Consider the following 21,542-nt stretch of genomic DNA (forward strand, 5'->3'; position numbering starts at 1 on the left):
AGTTCATGGAGGAGAGGTCCATGAATGGATATTAGCCAGGATGGGCAGGGATTGCTGTTTGCCAGAAGCTGAAAATGGGCGATGGGATGGATCACTTGAAGAAGACCTGTTCTGTTCATTCCTTCTGGAGCACCTGATATTGGCCATTGTCAAAAGACAGGATACCGGGCTAGATGGACCATTGGTCAGACCCAGTTTGGCTGTTCTTATGTTCTCTTACTGCACTGAAATGTGTTCTTCATCTTTGGGGGGAGTATGTAAAGGAGGAAACAGAGAGCCATTTTGCAAACACATTTTTCCATCTTTGAAAACCTTGGTTGTATGCCACTGTATGGCCACAGCAACATCATCCCAAATCCGTGCACACAAGTCATGTGTTTATGAATCAAGCCTAGAGTTTTGTTCATTTAACTAAATAATAGTATCAGATCAGATTTGTTGGCTTCTTACATTAACTGTGAACCTATTAAGGTACAACTTTGTCCAGGCCCTTTTTGGTATATTGTGATTCTGACATATTCAAAAGCTATGACAAGCTATCCTTTAAAAAGCCATTACTGTAGTACCATGGGAAAATACACTCCAGGGCTGTAGATCAGTGGTTCTCAACGTTTCCAGCTTGCTGTACCCCTTTCAGGAGTCTGATTTGTCTTGTGTACCCTGCGTTTCACCTCACTTAAAAAGACTCACTTACAAATTCAGACATAAAAATACAAAAGGGTCACAGCACACTATTGCTGAGCAATTGCTTACTTTCTCATTTTTACCATTTAATTATAAAATAAAACAAGTGGAATATAAATACTGTACTTACATTTCAATTTATAGTATATAAAGCAACATAAACAAGTTACTGTCTGTATGAAATTTTAGTTTGTACTGACTTGGCTAGTGCTTTTTATGCAGCCTGTTGTAAAACTAGGCAAATATCTAAATGAGTTGATGTACCCCCTGGAAGACCCCCTGGGGTACACATACTCCTGGCTGAGAACCATTGCTGTAGATGAATTGATATGATTTCCTTGATTGTATCTTTTTATTTATGAGACGTAATTTATGAGTACTGAAAAGCAAACTAAAATGAGTGATGACTAACTACAGCCAAAGTAATAAATCAGTAGCAGCGAAAGGAGTGGTGATTTTGATCGAATCTATTGAATTAGCTGTTGCCCTTAGCCATTACAGGTATTGGAAAGACCTTTTAATATCTGCTTATCTCTCTCAGGGGAATGGGATAACTATATCATTATATACCCATAGGAAACAAATTATTAAATTGTCTGCTTTTTAGAGTTAAACCTGTTTACATCTCTTATTAATTACTTGTTTAACAGTGCATTATATGAAACGAGCTCCAGTTACATTTTGACAACATATTTTTTAATCCCAAAACTGTTTGCTGTTGTGATATTTTCCCCCAAGAATGGATTTAGCACTCCATGACTGTTAATGTTTTAATAGTGTTATGTAATTATTAGTCAAGACATACAGCCGTGTTAAGAGGATCAAACTAGGGCTAACACATTATAGAACCATTAGAACTCACATGCCTGAAATCCATCCAGTTTTATAAATATGATCAAAAAGCCTTTAGTATGAATTTTCACTAAATGCCAAAGGGGAAGAATGGTGGTGTAGCTAGGGCACTGGACAGGCACTTGGAAAATCTCAGTTAATTTCCTGGCTCCGACTCAGACAGGTCACTTAATTTCTTTGTGCCTCAACTCCCCATCTGTAACGTGGGGATATGGAACCTCCTTTCTCCCTCCTCTTGTCTATCTTATTTAGATTGCTTGGGGGAGGAATCATTTCTTACTATGTATTTGTACAGCATCTAGCACAATGGGGCTGCTCTGATGTTGTTTGTGGCCTCTAGGAGCTACCTTAATACAAATGAAAATGATGTTTTATTTGTTTTGTGCTTTGTCCGGAGAGAGATGGATTCATATCTGCAAGTCACTAGGAAGAAAATGACACTCATTAGTGACAGTCAGCTTACCTCACCAGCAAGAGAGGGTTATATTGTATCTGACTAAATAGAAGAGGCAATGCTTATTCTGCCCACCATGAGCAATGCCTCCTGGCATTGTCCCATTAAATATTACACCAAAATGCTGTGCAAGTGGGGCCTTTGCCCTAATCACATCCAGTAATTTAATATTAGTTTTTAAATGAATACAGTATTTTTCTTAGAGAGCTAATAATTTAGTTGTGTGGGTTTTATTCCCAAAATGTATGTGCCTTAGTTAAAATACACCCACTGGAAGAGACTCTTAGCACTTGATTTGCAAAAAGTGATTTTGTGTGCCTCGATTTTGGGGTACTCAACTACAGACATCTAAGCAGTGGTGCTGAGTAACCTCGCCTCTATTGAAGTCAATAGGGAACTCCTCTGAAAATGAGGTCCCTTCAATATGTCTCAAGCAGGACACCCAGAAATTGAGGGAACCCAAATCAGCAGCCATGACTGAAAACACTGACCTAAGCAAGGCTTGATCCAACTCCCTTTAAATTCAATGGGAAATCTGGAATTGACTTCTATAGGAGCAGGGTCGGACCCCAGTCCTTTCACACTGCGGAACCCCTGCAGTGTGTGTGAGTGGGGCAGAGAATCGGAGTTGTTTCTCCGAGTGGCTTTTGCACATAAAAATGGAGTTCCTTGCTGATACTGGCTATGCCAGTGCAGAGGAGTATTAGCAGTGGACCTGGAAAGGAATGATTTGATCTGCCCTTACACAATGGCTGGAAACACCTACAGAGGGGATATAAGGTAGGAGTGATCATTACTCCAGGAGTAGTGGTCACGGAAAGCTACCAAAGGGATATATTGCAGTCCTTCAGCCTGCCTCCAGTAGGGGTGTGATTTTTATCCCTTGCACAGTAAAACTGGATTATGTAGGATTTGAAAATTTCCACCACTGCGCTGAAAAAAGTTAGGGATTTTTGGTAGTCTCAGAAATGCAAAACTGCCATTTGTGCTATGTACACACAAGAGTTCTGTTTGCTAAAACGGTGGGAGCTGGCAAAAAGTGGACGTTTCCAGACCCATCCTTAACTCTTTGGCAACAGTAAATCAATCCCTTCCATTGCTGCCTGCTAAATTAAAGGATGCTTAGCATAAGGAAATTTCTTCTTCAATAACTGATTTTTGCTAGGTAGAGATTGTCACAAGCCATATGGGCATCTGCATATGACTTTATCAAGTTAGTTGAGGATATCTATTGCATTGTCAGAATGCTGCCTTGGGAGAACCATGAAGCAGAATTGAACTGTTGTGTTTGTGGTCTTAAATATTTTAGTCCTTGGGAGTTCATTAACCTCAATGATGAGAGCAGAGCCTGGGTCATTAGGGCACCAAGAACTGCATGTCCAGATGCGCCTGAAGATCACTGACTATTAATGTACCTGTTGAATTAAGAGCCACTAATGTAAAGGGACCATTTAAATGGCAGTGAAAGCATGGAACTGCAGAGAATCTGGGGTCTAAATGTCCCTTTGGAGACTAAATATCCCTAATCTGCATGAATCACCAGATGAAGAACTAGACCCTGATGTGGCTGAAAACATTAAATGTTCCCCCACTAATAGGAAAATTATGAGAATGCCATATGCCCAGCTAAAGCAAAGCAGTTCCTGTAGTACAAACTTGTTATAACTTGATGATTGTGTTGCCATCTAGTAGCTTTGGCCTATCTTGATGCAGTGGGCCATGAATGGTCTTGTTGATAATTCCCTGTACTAGAATTCAGGCAGTCTGGGTTCAGTTCCCAGGTCTCTTAGATTCCCTGTGTGACCTTGGGCAAGTGACTAAGTCTCTCTGAATTAAGTTCCCTATCTGTAAAGTGGGCATAATATATTTCCTCACCTCACAGCGGTGTTTGTGAGGTTAAATTCATTAATGTTGTGAAGTGCTCAGATGCTATAGTAATGAGGATAATATAATTTGCTCGCAGTGAATCCATCTCCCTCTCAGTTCAGGATTGTTCCTACAGTTTGTTTTCTAGTGTTTTATCCAATCTAGTTTGAAAATTCCCAAGTGAAGCAGTTGTCACCAATTCCCTAAGGGGACTTGTACAGCCTAATAGATATCACTGGCAGGAGGTTTTCCCTAAATCTTTCTATTCTCAATTTCATTTTTCAATCCTAGTTATACTCGCATGTGCCATGATAAATAATTCCTCAGTATCTTTGATATTTACCTTTCACAAATATTAATTGACTGTTATCACTGCTCCTCTTGTCTCACAACCAAACTCTCTCTATTTAGCTCTTTTAATCTATTATCTTTCCTCATAATTTTTTCTTTCCTCATAAATCAATCCCTCTGCCACCATGAACATTTTATGTCCCTTCTAAGTTTATCAGTACCTTGCTGGTAAGGTGTTGCCCAGAAACAAATACAGTATTCCAGTGTGGACATAGCAGATTCTGTAGAGATGGATTTTTTGCACTGTGCTCTGACTTGTGTTGTCTCTGCAGAAGCAACCCCAAATTATATTGGCTACACTTTAGCCACTTAGCTGCAAGACTGGATCTTGAGTGCCAGTGCAGCTGGGCATAAAGCATCCTTGAGGCTGCTCTTACTTACACTGGGGGCTAGGCAGATGCCAAGCAGGACCAAGAATCGGGGAAGTGCAAAGATGGCTTGAAACTACCTATTCCTTCTCTCGTAAATTCCAGTGCAAGTACACAGGGCGGCCAAAACAAAACATTGAGCCTTTTGTTTCTAAACATTGCTAATATGATGTGCATGGACTTATTCACACAAGCCCCATTACCTTGAATATGAGTCTGCACTGAAAATGGCCTGTTTTGCTGAAACAAAAATATCGCTATTCACTGCAAAAGTCCTATATTTATGCAACCTTAAGATTGGAAGCTGATTTCCAGAAACTGAAGAGTAAGGACTGAAACCAGCACAGTGGCACTGGGAGGTCCAGGGAGGCAAGGGGAAGTATTGGCACTGCAGCACCCTTGAAGTATGCTACACACTCCTGCCTACAAAGGTCCAACTCTGCTGGCAGGTGTGAAGAGGTGCTGCAGGGTCATTTTTGGAAAGGCTAGCGCCAACAGCTGTGCTATATGTGTGGAGTCCTTGGGCTTACTCTATGCAAGGTCCGTAATTATGCTTGGCCCTCTGCAAGGGTAAAGGGGTTGGCTCCTTGTATCGTCTCTGTGTCTTGTGCATCCATGCACAGATGTGGTTTGATATGGCCTTCTGTTTTTCACAGACACCTAGATGACTGCAGGACCCTAAGTCTCATGGCTGTGTCACTTACCCCAATGTAAGATGAATCCTCTTCAATACTGGAAGTGTTCTCTTGTTTAATAGGGCATTGCCAGTCTTGTGTTAGCCTCAATATGAACAGCAAATCCACTCCTTTGAACTTTCCTGCAAGTCAGCATGTTTAAAGGACTTCCAATAGAGACACTTTCATCTGATCTGTCCAATATATGTATCTGTCATAGGTGGGAGGCATATAGTGTGTTAAGAAAATAAAAACTCTTTTCACATAACTGCTACTGAATGAACTGGGACTGCGCTTTTTTAGATGGTCAGTCTCAGGTGATCAAGAGTTCTGTGGGGGTTTTTTTCTGATTCTGTGTCTACTCTCTTAACTCTGGGCTGCCTCTCCACTACAATACATTAGGCGCGACTCACTCTTTTTTTTATTGTTATTTTGGCAGTGCTTTTTGTAGCGCTTTTGTTATTCGTTATTTTGCTTGCCCACTGGTGAAGTGCTCTTCTTCTTCCGGTGGTTCACCTCAGCTACGATGGCCTATTGGCCTATATCATAGAATCATAGAAATGTAGGGTTGGAAGGAACTGAAGAGGTCATTAATCCATCCCCCTGCATTGAGGCATGGTTATGTCTAGCCCTTCCCTTTAGGATTTCCTTTTCAGATTGAACAGCTTTACATATTATCTTAAGTTGATGCAAAGAAATCAGTTTTCTTGCTCAAAACTTTAGCTTCTTTGTAAAGACCTGAGTTTTTGAAGTATTGTAGGAACAATTCCTTCATGGGTAGAGAGAGAAACTCAATGACCTAACAGGCTTTTTCCATCCCCAATGTCAGGATTCTGTGATCTTCATCCATGTCTGAGAGCCAAACAGATTTAATTACCTTCAGTGGGAGTTGTCGGTACTCAGCTTTGCTAAGGAACTGGCCTTGAATTTGGGAAAGTGGGTGTGCTGCAGAGTCCATAGACACTATCGCAGGTGAGAGTTTATTCAAGACAGGCTTATTACTAGAGTTGTGGTAGCTTTTGCAGCATGTTTCTGCCACTCCTTACAGTTGAGATCTGTAAGGCAGTCACTTGTAACCCAATTTTTGCCAGTTCTTGGCTGTACGGTCAGACTTGGCAGCTCCCATAGGTTTTGGGTGATTGCTGCTCACCAGTCCCCAAGAACAGGGGTTTATGGAGGCCTGTTTATGAAGGAGAAAACAAGCTTACTTACCTGTAACTGGAATTCTCTAGTTCTCTGAATATATTGCCTCTTGAGAGCTTCTTTCTCTCTGACCCTACTTCAAAGTGCTGTCTGGGCAGTTGGCCAGCAAATTGATGAAGTGGTCTGAAACACTCCTTCTGTAGATGCTTTTGGAGCCCCTTTGTGGCTTTCTTGAGACACTGCACCTACTAATGACTATACAGATTTTGGCAGGGCTCTGAGTCCACGCACTATGATGTAAGACTTAATGATTATTGAGGCAATATATTAAAAGAAAGTAACAAGTACCTTATTTTGATGGTTTTCTTCTCTCCATAAACTGTAGTCCACCAAGTCTCCGCTTATATTGGTAGTCTAGTGCCATGATCACTTCCTCCACACCCTTACCCTTGTTCTGCTCTTGGCTAGCTTGTTTTTTATGTCTTTATACAATACATATAGCAGGTAATGCAGCTGTCCATATAGCAAGGTCTGAGAGTCTTTTATAAATGTTATTGCATGCCCCTTATGTTAACTGCGTCACACCTCAGAATGATGCAGTGCAACTCAAAAGACTTTACATTTGGTATACAAAAGCATACCACATAGCATTATGTTAATCAGGATAACAAGCTGCAATGGTTCATGAATGCCGTGTGATGCATTTTTGAAGGGACCGCGACACAGACTCCAATTTTTAATAGGTGCAATTGACTGCAGATGCAAATGCTAGCAGTTGGATGTGTAACTGTCAGATTTGCATATACACTTAGGTAGGTATCTAAATATTAGCATTAACGTCTGCAATTAATACTTATATCTCAGCATCTCAAAGTGCTTGCAAGCTCTAATTCTCACACCATTCTCTCAAGGAAGGTACGTTTATGCCTTTACAGATGGCTAAGCTGAGGCAGAGAGAAGTTAGAACGATTTGTTCATTAAGGCCTCACAGGCATGTTCCCACAGCTTAAAATAAAACTCTGGCGCATTCACCCCAAGGTTGGTATTGAGTCAATACAGATGGATCACTCCGAACCACACCCAGTCTCAGAACTTGTTCTCCATGAAGAAATATTCCTTAAAATGAACAACTATTGTCAAATCTTCGTAGCAGCAAGGACTTAACTGAGAAAAAGTGTTTTTGCCCTATTTCAGTAGACTGGAAGGAGTTTGACTTTATGAAAAGTTCTCTGCAGATATATCATATCTTTCACTGAAAGAAAAATACACTGCGCAAACTTTTTAGTATTGGATCTCATTTGTAGTAATGTTTGCTTTATGTGCTATCAAGAGAATGAGAAAGGAACTTTGATTCCTTAACTTTAGTTGACATCTACAGTTTTTTAATCATAATACTTAAGGCCATTATATGGTTTTGGTTCTCTCCTGTACCTGACCCCTTTTGAAATGCCCTAGGGTCCCTGAATGTGGCTGTTGTAAATTCAGAAAACTAAAAGTTCTCCAAGGTCTGTTTTACAAAGCACTATGAGAACTTTAAAAAAAAAAAAATAACTGTCCAGAAGAGATTACATGAGAATGTGTTTTACTGTAGTTAGAACTGCTCAACATGAAAGCTTACTAAGGAATACTTATACTAAAAATCACTCAGACAGTCCTCTTGTATTGCCATTTAGATCTATCATTCTGATTGATCACTATGTGGTTGCCTATTATTGAGCCTAATTTAACCCTATCCACTCACACATCCATCTATTCTGTCTATTGTACCTGACATTCGACAAATTACTTACTCATGCAAATGATGACCTGAGCCAACCTTTTATGATATTCGTGTTTAATTATACAAATGGTTGTTGATAAATAAGATTATACATCCTTCCATATGTTTATGCACTCCTTGATGAAAGCAAAATTTAATTTTCATGCAGATTTGTTGGAGACTATGTTTAATAAGTGCTGAGTTTTATGTAGTCTGCAGATCAGTCTGGTTTTGGGAAGCTGACAAAATCAGTAGGCATAGTTCATAGAGACATGCAGTTTTTAATCAGGCCTAATTCAAGCTGCTGTATTTTGAAACCTTGGAACAGAAACCACTCTCTTTGTGCGACTATAATAAAGCAAATGTTATTGCAAAAATAAATGAATAAAATTAGAGGTGCTGACTTAACCAGGCTTTCCAGTGTGTTTTATTTATATGATATTTTGGATTACTGAAATTTTTTCCAAATGATTAATTATATTAATACATTTAATAGAGTGGGGTCCCTTAAAAACTTGCTAATTGCCTTAAATAATAAGACTCTGCTCCTGTGATTGGATCAGTGCATCAATCCCATACAAAGCCACATTGACTTAATTGGGCCTATATATGAGCACATAGGCCTACCCACAGGGATACAAAGGCAGGATCGGGGCTAGGCCAGTATTTGCAGTTTGCCCTTGGAATCTGCAGTAGTCAAGGGAATGCTATCCTTTCTTACCTTATCTTAGGTAAGATGTGGAGGTTTTCTAGGGCCTCCTCTGTGCATGGTGTCTCTGTTCTTAAATCAGCCTTGCAGAAACCTCATGAAAACCTACTTGACCCCCTTAATCACAATGGTGAAAAATATTTGACTCCCCCCTTAAAAAAGAATTGATTTCAACCAGATGGAGGAGGTAGTGAAATGTCACAAAATTGACTTCAGTTATAGTGCAGTTTCATCTTGCCATCAGTAAAGCTGTATTAGCCCCATTAACTCAGCACCTCCCAGGAATGGTCAGCACCTTGCAGGCTCAAACCCTTCACAAGTTGCTCTTTGTTTTGTTTTCAAGGTCTGGTCAGTAAACTCCGCAGGCCGGACTCCTAGCAGCTGGACACGCTGTAGAACAGGCCCTGCCCCTCCTGAAGGCCTCCTGGCACCCATGTTCCACACTGTGGCTTCTACGTTAGCTGTGGTAAACATCAGTCCCCCTCTTAAGCCAAACGGGATAGTTGGTCTCTACCGGCTGTTCTCTAATAGCACCAGAGGGATCGATGTGGTGGTGAGTGTTTACCAAGTTATTGTATTTGTATTTCCAGTTGAACTCTTGAGCTTTTTTTAGGATTTTGAGTCCCTTAGCTTCTTTTTTTCTACTAACAGTGCCCTCTTCTGGCCGAAGCAGGACTGATGTCTCCACTTAGCTAAATGTTGTACTTTTATAAGAATTAACCTTGACTCCAGAGCCTTTATCGTTTGGTAACAAATACTGAGAAAACGTGGGAGGATTCAATAAATGTTCATGGGAGGTTATTGATTAAGTTGAAATATAAACTTTCCAAAAATCTGTTAGCCCAGAAAGATCAAACAGAAGTTACAGCTGAGCTGGTAACAAAACAGATGCCCCCTTTGGACATTACTGTATTTTGACTGATAGATTTTAAGGCCAGAATGGTTTCCCTTAAAAGTTTTCCAGTTGGCACAGTGATAATATTGTGTAGTAGCGTACGAAGTACTGGAACACTTAGGACTATTGCAAATAGTGCGGTAATGTTATCTAGTTATCAAATGCAAAACTGAAATGTTTATAATGACAACCGCTGTAAATGCATCTGAAAGCAAAGAGGTCTAAATTGTTATTTTATAGCATTTAAGAATGTTTTCAGTCCCCCAGTAGCTCAGCAATTCCTACAACAGAATGTTACAAGAACTGGTAGGAAGACAGCAAGAGGCTTTCATTATGTGTCCCAATTAACATGTAACAAATGTGTGCAAATGCCATGTCTTTAGCATGCAATATGAGCCCCTTCCATGACCAATCCTCATCACAGCTTCGGGGCATCCAGGAAAGATACAGCATATAGGGTGTCTAAGGATTCTCTTCTTCATCTGCTCCTTTCAGCCCTACGGTAACATCTCTTCTGCATAGCCCCCGCACAAGCATTAAGTGCTGTGTTGGTCTTTTGTGGCCTGTCATATTCCACATGGAAAACAGAAATATCATTGAGGGGGAAACCATGCACCCGTGGTTAATTGTCATCATTGTTCTTGTTTAAGTAGTTTTGGAAGTGTAATGATGTTTAAAATAGTAGCTGTTAGATTTTAAAAATCCCATGTTCCTTTGCTTAAAATGTATAAAAAGCACTAGGAGGCCTAGTGCCTAGGGGGTCTGATAATACTCAATGATCATCTGACATGGGATCGTCTCGACCAATGTCTTTTCGTTTGCGCTGTTAACACCATCCCCGGTGTCTCATTTCTTTGCTGCACCCAGGTTGGCTCTGAAGTTTAATCCCAAAAAACCAACTGTTTAGGCAACAGCCAGAGAGTTTGGAGTCTGCGTATGTGAAGTCAGACTGGGCAATCTGCTAAACAGGAAGGCCTGGGCACTTGCAGCCTGGTTCTAAAGTAGATGTAAGGGGTCCAATGCTACCATATGGCACGGAAATAATTTAAAAGGACGATAATGTAAGTGGCAGATTCAGCCACACCTTCTGGCTATGGAAGGCCCCAAACATGGTGGACTCAGTGTGGTTTAGGGTGGGGGACAGGACCAGAGGAGCCCATGGAGGGTTCTGGACCCCTCCCCTCTCTTGTGTGCTGCAGAGCTATGCTCCATGGGGTCTTCCTGTTCCTTAGCATACAGGGGTCCTTGGAGTAAGGGATGAGTGGATTTGCACTTCGCAATGCATTGCCCATTTCCCCATATACAAAGAGGAATTCAGACAAGGGGACCACCACAGGCTTCGGTGGGGTTGGTGGAGCAGGTCTTTTTCTTCTCTGAGGCCTGCTATAAGGCAGCATCCAACCAATATCAAGAAAACCTGGCAACTTCACTAAGTCAGGAAATCAGCATTGTTTAGCTGGGCTTGAGAAAAGAAAAGTGTGACCGTAGACCTCGGGGCAGGGTTGTGAAGAATACTCGGAGCCATACTGCACAAACCAGGGCAAAAGGCCACACAGATCTATGAGTAAACTAAGGCTATTTTCTGCTTTCAAGTGCTGTACCATTCAATGGTGAATGGGAACCTCCAACTTTTACACACACCATTTTTTTTGCTCAACTTCTTCCATGCTTTTGTGTCTAGGTCACCATCTGTCAATGCTTAACTGTGTTCACCTTTTATAGTAGTATGTGCCTGTTCTCCCACTACCCCAGTCTAATCTGGCATGGAAATGGCTAGGAACCCTGTCTTCCTTGCTCATCATTCCTGTCTGTAAGCATGAGCCATCTGCTGTTTGCTGATTGTATGGCCTGCCCTTATCCCTCTTATGATGATCAGCTGCATCCATATCTACTTCATCTACATCTTCTTTCTGTTCTCATCCCCTCAGACCTGCACTGTGTTTCCTGTGGCTGCACAGGTGGGACTGTGTGACCTGTGCCTTTTGTCTTGCTTAATCACCATAGCAGGTGGTTTTTGCAATTGACATGGCTTCTTCTACACACTGTTTGATTGCTTTGGATCTGGAAACCACCCCCACAAATGACTGCAGCAAACTGGAGAAAGAGCAGCTCCACGAAGCAGCACAGTTTACTTTTTTCTTAGTTATTTGCTGCCATAACTTTCTACACAGTTCCTGTTCACACACATTTCTTTGTGCTATGGTAGCATTGAACTCAAAGTTTCTCTTTAAAGGCTGACAGATTCAGTTTTGCGGAGAGGGTTTCTTATGGGCTGGAACAGAGGCCACAGCTCCTCTGTGCCTCTTGTGCAAGATACTAGGACCTCTGGCTCTGTGTACACAAAGATCTCGTGGACGTTCCTTTGACCAATGCCCACCATCTTTTCAGGGCCAGCAGTGTGATCCTCATAATGCTGCATGTAGGGGATGCAGAGGTGCTTGTGCACAGCTGCCTCACTAGTGCAGTCCATCACAAGACTTAAACAATGGGTAAGGCCTTGTACAGACGCACTGCACTGGGTGAATTTCACCCTGCATGACTAGATGATGGAAGATAAGGTCAAATCTAGATTCCTTGACACACCAAGTCAAAGCTCCTACTACGTGGAACACTTAATGAATCTGACTTAGCTCTTACAGTGCCCTGTGCTGTGCGAAGTTCTCTCTTGCCTATTACAGTTGTCTGAAGGGACTGCCACCCAACAAACAATACATGGACTTAAACCTTTCACCACCTACTCTGTTGGTGTAGAGGCCTGCACATGTTTCAACTGTTGCAGCAAAGGACCAGTTGCCCAACTAACCACTCGACCAGCTCCACCCGCTCAGCAGCCCCCTCCGCATATGCATACCCTAACCTCAAGGGCAGCTTTTTTCCAGTGGAATGCACCTCGGTCACCCAATGGCATTGTGGAAAGGTAAGATTCACCGTCTGATTTAAACTTTTTCAAAGCCAACTAAGCCATTGAGACACAATTTCCATTTATATCATTGGGAGTTTGTGGTGGTATGCAAAACCCCTGGGGTGCAGCCTAGGAGCTGTGGAACTACTGGGTACCCTTATCAACTATTTAGCTTGCAGTGAGCTCTCCACCCACAGACAGCCTCTCCAGACCCTGTTGTCACCCAACCCAACAGCAGGTGGTGCTAAACATCCAACTTGGTTCAATTAATGCTTTCAAGCCACTCAGGAACCAACAATAGAGAAACTCCAGCTGGCTCTTCAGCCCAGGATCACAGAACCACACCTGGTCAAAAAGCCTGGAGATTATTATCCAGTCCGCTTTTCCCTCAAAGTGGAAGGAATGTGCACCAGCTTCTGTTACTGAGCAGTTTGTCTAAACACTTCACTCAAAGACACACTGATTAAGATAAAACATTAAAGAAGTTTATTAACTACAAAAAATAGATTTTAAGTGATTATAAGTGGCAAGTGTAAAGAGATTAAAAGAAGTTACCAAATAAAATAAACATAAGAACGCAGTCTAAGTTCTACTTAGAACACGAACAAACTCTTGAATTAGCAATGTCTCACCCCTTGTTAGATGGTACAAGCAGTTTCTTAAATGCAGGCTGGGCAACCTTCCCTGCCTGGGACTCCCCTCCCCTCTGTCAAAGTCCTTTTGTCTTCCAGACAACCCTTCAGGAGTTCAGTTGAATGGGAGTGGAGCCAAGTGATGATGTGATGCTCCTCCTTTTATAGTCTGTTTCAGCTTGCAAGAACTGTCCATGCATGTGATATGGTGGCTGCTTCCCATCGGTCAAGCAACCCCACTGCGAAGGTGTGTCCTACAGGGAAACCTTCACAGTAAGCAATTCCTGGTAGTGGATTCTTTCCCTGATGGCCCATTTGCACATCTGGCCATTTCATTGTTCCTGAAATGCTGATTTAGGTGGTTCCCACCTCACAACATGTTCTAGTAGCACTGGTAGTTACTATGGTAACACATACAACCCAACAGGATATTAATGTTGAGCAGATCAAGATTTTTAAAATAATACCAAACAAGACATACTTTGTACAGAACATATAATTATATGACATGGGAGAACATGGGGTTATTGGTGTGTCATTTTCAGACACAGGGTTATGTGGCTAAATCCTCTAGTCAGCTTTGATGATGATCTCATGCCCTGTTTTTAGTTTTCTTTTATGTATTTATAAATGATGATGATGATGATGATGTCCAAATTGGTGTAAATTCCATGCAGAAGAAATCCTCCCAACTCATAAACAGGTGCTTTCACTCCTTGGGCATCGTCTCTCAAGCAAGATAGGTAGCCAGATTTAACTACTTAGTTTGCAGACGCAAGCAGTTAGAGGTGAGTACATCCACAGTTTCGTTGTAGGCACAAAATTACAGGTGTCAAACTACAAGCATAATCATTTGTGGGCATGGGGTTAGAGGTCATCACCCTAAAATCAGGACCATATTATTAGAGATTGAATGGGATGTAGAGTGTCCAAAAGCAAAGAAGCTGAGGTCCATCCTGTTAACTGGTGACCAGACATCTAGCAGCCAGGGTTAAACAGTGCTCACTGATTGTTTGTTTGTTTTTTACTCTGATAAGACTTTCATCAATCTTTTTCTCTAGCTACGAACTTCACATATCCACCGCTTGCCATCCACATTTACAGACACAGGCCTGTAACCCTGGCCCAATTGAAGTGAAATATACAGGTAAAGGTCAGAATTCCAATGTGAGTGATCTTCAGCCTTACACAACCTACAATGTGCGAGTGGTGTCTTACAATTCTGTAGGCAGCAGTGCTTCAGAATGGACCAGCTTTACTACCAAGAAAGAGCGTAAGTATACAGTAACAGTAAAGAGCAATTCATGAGTCTGAAATACCCATCTTTCTAGTCTGCAGAACTGTATAGCTCCAGAAAAAACATTTGGATCATTTAGACTGTTCCCATCCATTACACAGAACTAACTATATTGTTCCCACTAGCATCCTTCCAAAGCTGTTCTTAACACTTCCAGTAATTATGTCTCAGCCACCTGCTCCTGGGATATCGATTCCACTGTTTGATTGCTCTTGCTGTTCAGAACTGTTTTCTTACAATCTAGCCTAACCTTTTCCTTTTTTAGTTTGAGCTCCTTGTCCTTCCATTATGAATTCTGTTCAGTGGGAACTATTAAGTATGTCATAAATGTATCTAACAAGGCCACAATTTAATAAAAGGAAATATGCCCAGTAAGGTGGTAGGCAGGCTGTAAAGTTTGGAGCAAACAAAATAAAGGGGGACAGAAATTTTAGAAGAGGGCTTTGTGGTTCTTTCAGAGCCTGATCCTTCAGTTCTTGTGCAGGCAAAACTTACACTGAAGTTCACAGGAGTTTGCCTGCAGTAGTGCTTTTAGAATTGGGCCATTCATGAGGTCTGTCAAGCATTTTTAAAAATGAAGTGAAGAATTCCATATTATTAAGCATTCATATACAGTACTTCAGGCATTCTTGGAAGTTTATGTAATACAACAGTTTAATACATAGGCATTTGTGCTTACAGTCTAGGTTAAGCTATGCTGAATTTGTAGTTGTTTAACATCTTTCTACAAATAGGGGCAGGGGTTATTTGGCTGGTTTTTGTTTTTGTTTTGAGTAAGTATAGGATCATAGCCAGACTATACACATGATGAATATAATGGGCATTTTGCCTTGGCAATCTATATGCTGTAACCTGGCAGAGTAAATTTCCTTGGCCTACTATGGCCCAAAAACTTATAAAATCACATCTTTTAAAAAATCCTGTTTACATCAATAGTAACTCAACATGTAAATTATTAAAACCTAATCCAATAAATAATGAAACTTCCATACAGTTCCACTCATGTGTTGCAATAAAGTTCAAAGAATGTCACAGTTGTCCTTATGCTGCACACTATTCTAAACTCCACAGTGACACTGCAGTTTGAATTTACATCCTCTTGCTCCAGAAGCACAGGCTTCTGCCACTTGCGCTAAAGGGGAATCTCCATTAGAGCTCAATAGTACAGAGCCTATGATACTCAACTGAAGAGTACTTATTTGATCTAGTAGAGAGCACTGCTATGCATTAGTAAATTAATTACAATATTGATGTATTCCACAACAATCCCTCCCAGTCACTAAAATCTTTGCATTCATTGTGGTTGATTGTGTCCCCTTCATTGGGAAGACCAGAAACATTTAATTAAAAAGTTCAGTGCCAAAAGCATAACAAATGAACATGTCTGCATTATGTCCGTGAAGTTGTTTTCATCTAAGACAATATTTGGGCACCCGGGCTTGATTACATACTAAAGTACTACATTACTGATTGATCAGTCAGGGCAGTGAATGATTGTGCTTGAATTGCTGTTTGTAAGGCTTTTTAACTATCTCTGAAAATAAACTAATGGTTCAAGAAAAAGCTTCAAAAGTGAATGGGTGCCAAAAGGACATAATTCACAGTTTGGTTTGGAGAACAAATATATTAACTTCATCTAGTGCTTTGGGCTTAGTTGCAATAAATATTGATTTGATATGAAAAATAACCTCCAATTATAGATAATAGTAAGAAAAATACTTTACCCGCTCAACGGGAGGAAAAATGCAACAAAACAGGAAACAACTATACTACTATCCAGTAGTGCTCCATGAATGGGAACCTTGTATGGCAATCAGTGCTTACAGTGTGCCTGGCTGAAAGGGGTCACACACCTGGCAAAGAACATTTCAATAGCTCCAGCCAGGTTGATGAGGGGAACTCATTTCAGCCCTGCCTGGGGTGAAACCCTCTTATGATTGGCTGCTTCCCTACTTGCCAGCCGCCTGGGCTGTAAGCAGCCAATCAGACCAAGGCAGAGCTCTCTCTCATCCTCCCCTTGGGAGTTGACCTCAGTCTTGCAGAAGTGAAGGGAAGAGGTGGGAGCAGAAAGCTCCCAGCAGTTCTCCTTCGGTGAGCAACAGGGTGGCTCTTATGTTCCTCTCCTCTCTGCTCGCCCGCTATCCAGCACCCAGCCTGGAGAGGGGGACCCCTGCTGCAGCCTGGGAGAGGGAAAGAGTGGAGGAGTAGAGGTGAAACAGTGGGGGGCAAAACTAATTGGGCATTGGAGCTGGGGGGCAGCTGGTGATTTCATTTCTGTAAAAAATGACAGACCACCCCCGCTCTGCTTTCCCCCCCACACACGTACACTTTTTTTCCGTACCACTTTAAGTACTGCTGCCAACATTATTTAACAGAACATGGTCTTGACCTGTTACGCTGATGTAACCTCATTAACTCTAGTGGAGTCTTACCAGTGCAGCTGAGAGAATGTAACTGACTCCTTGTGCTGAATTTTTATGTCTTGATCCTTAACTTTTGGAAGTCATTTTATTATTATTATTATTTTATTATGTATTACAATAGTGGCTGCCGCCCCCAATATAGCTGGGGTCCCTACTATACTAGGCATTGAACAGACACAGAGTAAAAGACACTCCCGGCTTCAAAGAGCTTACAATTGAATTTTTCTTGGGGCTTTCACTTAGGATGCAGCTACAATATATTTCAGTGTGATAACGCAAGAACAGCCTCCTCTTGTATCCTCTCCTTTGGTTTTTTCCCCTATATGGAGGTGGGCGAGAGAGCCTGTATTGCTTCTTATTTAATGTGTTTATTTTGTGTAACCCAGCAATATACCTACAATTTATAAATGAGCTCTTTCGCTTTTATTTTTTTTTGGCAGTACCTCAGTACAAAGCTCCATTTTCTGTTGTCAGCAATTTATCCATGGTCTACCTCGACTGGAGTCACACTTTCCTACTGAACGGACAACTGAAGGAGTATGTGTTAACTGAGGGAGGACGACGTGTGTACAGTGGCTTTGACACTACACTGTGTTTACCCAGGACATCTGACAAAAGTCAGTTTCGATTTCCCATCGCTGTATCTTAAGGACTGTATTTATCTAGTTTTATTACATGTTAAATTTTACAAAGGTGGCCAGCCAATACACAGCAGTGGAATGTCTCTTTAAACTTCTAGTTTCCTTGAAAAGCTGCTGCTGTTTGCATAGTAAGGTATTCTTTATCCTGATGATTGAATGCAGTTTTCCATCAAAACCACTTTTAGTGCTTACTGTGATTTATAGGAACAGTGGTTATTTGAAACACAGGGGCAAGTGGGGGGAAACAAAATTGATTATGTTTTTTGGAATAAATTCTACCCTCCCATAGGATGGGTGTAGATGGCCAGGAAACACTGCAAGGCTGACCTCTTGGAGTTTACTACAGATCTTCCTCTCAAAAGGCGAAGTGGACAAGGGCCTGATTCTGTAAGGTACTGAGCACGTTAGCCCAGTCCAGCACATGCTTTAAATTAAGCACATCGGTAGTGTCACTGAAGTAGATGGGACTATTCACATGCTTAGAGTTAACCATATGCTTATGTATTTTGCTGGATTGGGCTAGAGTTCTCAACACCTTGCTCTAAATGAATCATGAAGGGGAGGCAGAAGGCACATCGTGCCAACACTGCAGATATCTGGGATCCACAAAGAAGAGGAGCGCCCTTATACCACGGAAGGGCGTCATCTTCGTGTTCCATTCGTAGCCTCCCCCCCGTTTCGTTGGCTGCACGGATCTTACTGGAACTGTACTGTTATTGACAAAGTGCCATATGCCTGAAAAAAATCCTCCTGAATAAGATGCTTTAGATTGTGATAATGCTCAAAATGTGCAAAAAAAGCACTTTCCAAGGAGGAACACTCCCTGCCTGGAAAAATGTACAATCTAAAATTACACCTAAGTTACAGATGGGGCAAGGGACTACTGGGCAATGTGTGCAGACAGTATGGCAGCAGCTGGACAAAACTGTGCCCAGCTGCGTCTTCTTGACAAGTTTTAGTATGACCTTATGTAATGTATTTACTTACTCACTAGCACAGTGCATCTCACCTCCTGACTTAATGAAAAGACTACAACCGTTTTCAAATGCTCCTAATGTAATCAAACACCAAACCAAGCAAAACCACTAACCCTCGAGGAAGTTATGGCTCAGCTAAATTTCAGCTTCAAACTTCAGCCTTTTTGCTGTGACCCCTATTCAGGAAGTGTAGCTATTTATTTTACAATGGAAAAGGTTTGTTTGGGGGTTTTTGTGGTCTTCCCGTTACAATAAACAGGGCTGAGAGTTTGTCTTAAAGTTTCTTTAAAAATTGACTGTCAGCCACAGAACCAACCATGCACAATTTCATTAATTTGGAAAGTTCTGAGCATGTGAAAATGGGGTTTATAAAGGAGTATAATAATAACAACCAGCAAGATCACTGTAATATACAGTTTAAATATTAGTGGATTACAAGGCTCCAGTGGTCCGCTGGGCTCCACTAATGTTGACTGCTCTGCCTCTGGGGCGGCCCAGTGCAATTCTCCTTGAACACAGCAGTCCACATTAGCGGATCTTGGTGGAGGAGCAGGACCTGAAGCATTTTGATTGTCCCACTTGAGATTTGTAACTGTGTATTTTGACTTTTTTGTTCAGCCTTTTCCTTTCAAATAACTTGTACCACCGATGAAGGGAGCGCCATCACACCAGTGATCAAATACAGCACTGCTACTGGACTTGGTAAACACTTAATGACACTTACCGACGTTACCTAGCTCCCACTAATTATGTGTGAATCTGTGCTGAGCAATAACACATACTGGATCAGATTAGATTTGGAAATAGAAGTTGTTGATCTGGCCTAATTATTGCCATGGTTCTTGATGCATTAAGGTATGTGGATAATGTGTCTTTGTCGCCAGCTGAATTCATTCAAGAAGCTTCTCTTTATTGAAGCAGGTCATTTTTTGAACAAATGAGACTTTCACACACAGTGCTTTCCCTCCCACCAAGAATGCAAACAAATGTACATGAGCACCATGATGGGGATGGTAGCTTACCACCCAGGTTAAAGCTAAACTACAAAGCAAAGCAAAATCCTTTGGGCCCGTTACTGCTCCTTGTAGAACAGCCTCACACTTTTTTGTAAATGCTACATGGTTTGGCTTTGAGATGTTTTTGTTAAACCTTAGAAAGATCAAGCATTGTCCCCCCACTTGGTTGCAGAGCTCTTGGGAGGACTGGACTGGGATAGTGACATCACAGTAAGTAGGCTGAAACTTGAGCCTTCCAGTCTTCAGCTGAGGAAGAGAGATGGTGACACAAGGCCTGATCTTGTTGAATGTTTTGTCTTTCACTCCAATGACAGCAGGGTCAGGTCCATGGCCTGGCCAAAGAGCAGCCAAATACAGAGGTTTTGCTGCTGTTAGATACATAGGAACATAAGAGTAGACCTCCGGATTGTCTAGTTTGGTCCCCTTTCTCTAACGGTAGCCAACAAGAGAGGAAGATGTAAGAACCCCACAGCAGGCAGATGTAGATCAACCTGCCCCATGTTAGGTCTCATCCTAATATCTGACCATTAGAGAGTGTCTTAAACTCTGAAATATAAAGTTTTAATATTCCTTTCAGAAACTTTTTAGCAGTAACTATTACAACGCTGATTGTTCTTTTTAAAGGTCCATTCCCCTTTCAAATCTTGCTATGTTCTTAAGCCTCAACAACGTCCTTTGGCAGTGAGTTCCACAGCCTAATTGTGCATCATGTGAAAAGTATTGCCTTCTATCAGTTTGGAATTTCTCACTGTTTAGTTTCATTGAGTGGCCCCTTGTACTTGTTTTCTGTGGCAGGGAGAACGGAAGCTCCCCATTTGCCTTCTCTTGACCAGTCGTTATATTAGATATTTATTTATATACTTGTATTATGTCCCCACGTATTCATTTAAGGTAAATCCAACCTTTTTGAGTTTTTCCATGTACCTAAATCACCCTTCTCTGAACCCCTTCTAATGGTGCAATATCCTAATACTGCACACAGTATTCCAGCTGAGGCCATAATATCAGTGTGTTTCCCATATTATTTATTCTTCATTCTTTTCCTTAGGCAACCTAACAGATCTTTTGCTTTTTTGACCACTGGTTATATCTGAACTATATTAGACAGAACAGATAAAGGCAAATCAACACACCAGGTTTCTAAGGAGAAACAATGGAAATTCCTGGAATCAGAGCCCTGGCAAATTGCCATGGGAACATGGTGTTGGCCTGTATCTTTTCCCAAGTGCTGATATTAGTATTCTCTCTGAGCCCCATCCCGGGCCCAAGAATAATTTTTTCGGGCCCAGTACAAATTTCTAACACTGCCCCCCCCCCCCACCCCCCACACACATATACCACAATCCCTTATCCCATACACACAATCTTATGAGCCATGAAAAAAATTTTCCTCATGGTAATGGGGGTTGCAGAATGGAGTATATTGTAAGTGTCCTACATTAAAACCTCGCTTCCTGAACCAGAATTGTAGCACAGGATAAGTGGACCAAAACTGAACTAGGACTTCAGAGCCAAAACTAAATTATTTTTAAGGAGACACAGTGTCGACAGAGTTTCATTTTCTTGGCCAGACTCCTTCATGTGGGGGAGGGGAGTGGAAAATAAACAAACAATGTATTTATTTTTGTATAACCCAGAAGTGGCTTTGTGGCAGAGACATTTCCTCTCTTCTGTTTTTGTTTCTAGGGCTCTAGCACACAACTGTTTGGATGCATCTCTGCATATCTTACAAAGCTACTGTTGCTACATTGTAGTGGGCCCCCCCCTCCAAAGTGATTGATTTTTCCTCAGGTGTGCAGTAATGTGCACCCTGCAGTGGAAGGAAGAATGGAACACTTTGTATCTTTTTCATCTCTCTGTACTAAGCTTTTTATTTTCTATGGTCTCGCTTCTTTCACC

The 21,542-nt window shown here is 41.5% G+C and overlaps 1 protein-coding gene across 1 annotated transcript in view; it reads left to right on the top strand.

Annotated features, from left to right (window-relative positions):
• The window catches only part of USH2A (usherin), a 511,874-nt gene that overhangs the window by 484,917 nt on the left and 5,415 nt on the right, over positions 1-21,542 (top strand). The window contains exons 64-68 of the mRNA XM_067564962.1: positions 9,204-9,413; positions 12,434-12,672; positions 14,351-14,562; positions 17,450-17,626; positions 19,246-19,329. Of these exons, the coding sequence (XP_067421063.1) occupies positions 9,204-9,413; positions 12,434-12,672; positions 14,351-14,562; positions 17,450-17,626; positions 19,246-19,329 (922 nt within the window). The remainder of the gene's footprint in view (positions 1-9,203; positions 9,414-12,433; positions 12,673-14,350; positions 14,563-17,449; positions 17,627-19,245; positions 19,330-21,542) is intronic.

Source organism: Emydura macquarii, unplaced genomic scaffold, assembly GCF_026122565.2.
Source record: "Emydura macquarii macquarii isolate MOO-44397 ecotype Brisbane River unplaced genomic scaffold, CSIRO-AGI_Emac_v2 contig_2676, whole genome shotgun sequence".
Classification (NCBI taxonomy): Eukaryota; Metazoa; Chordata; order Testudines; family Chelidae; genus Emydura; species Emydura macquarii.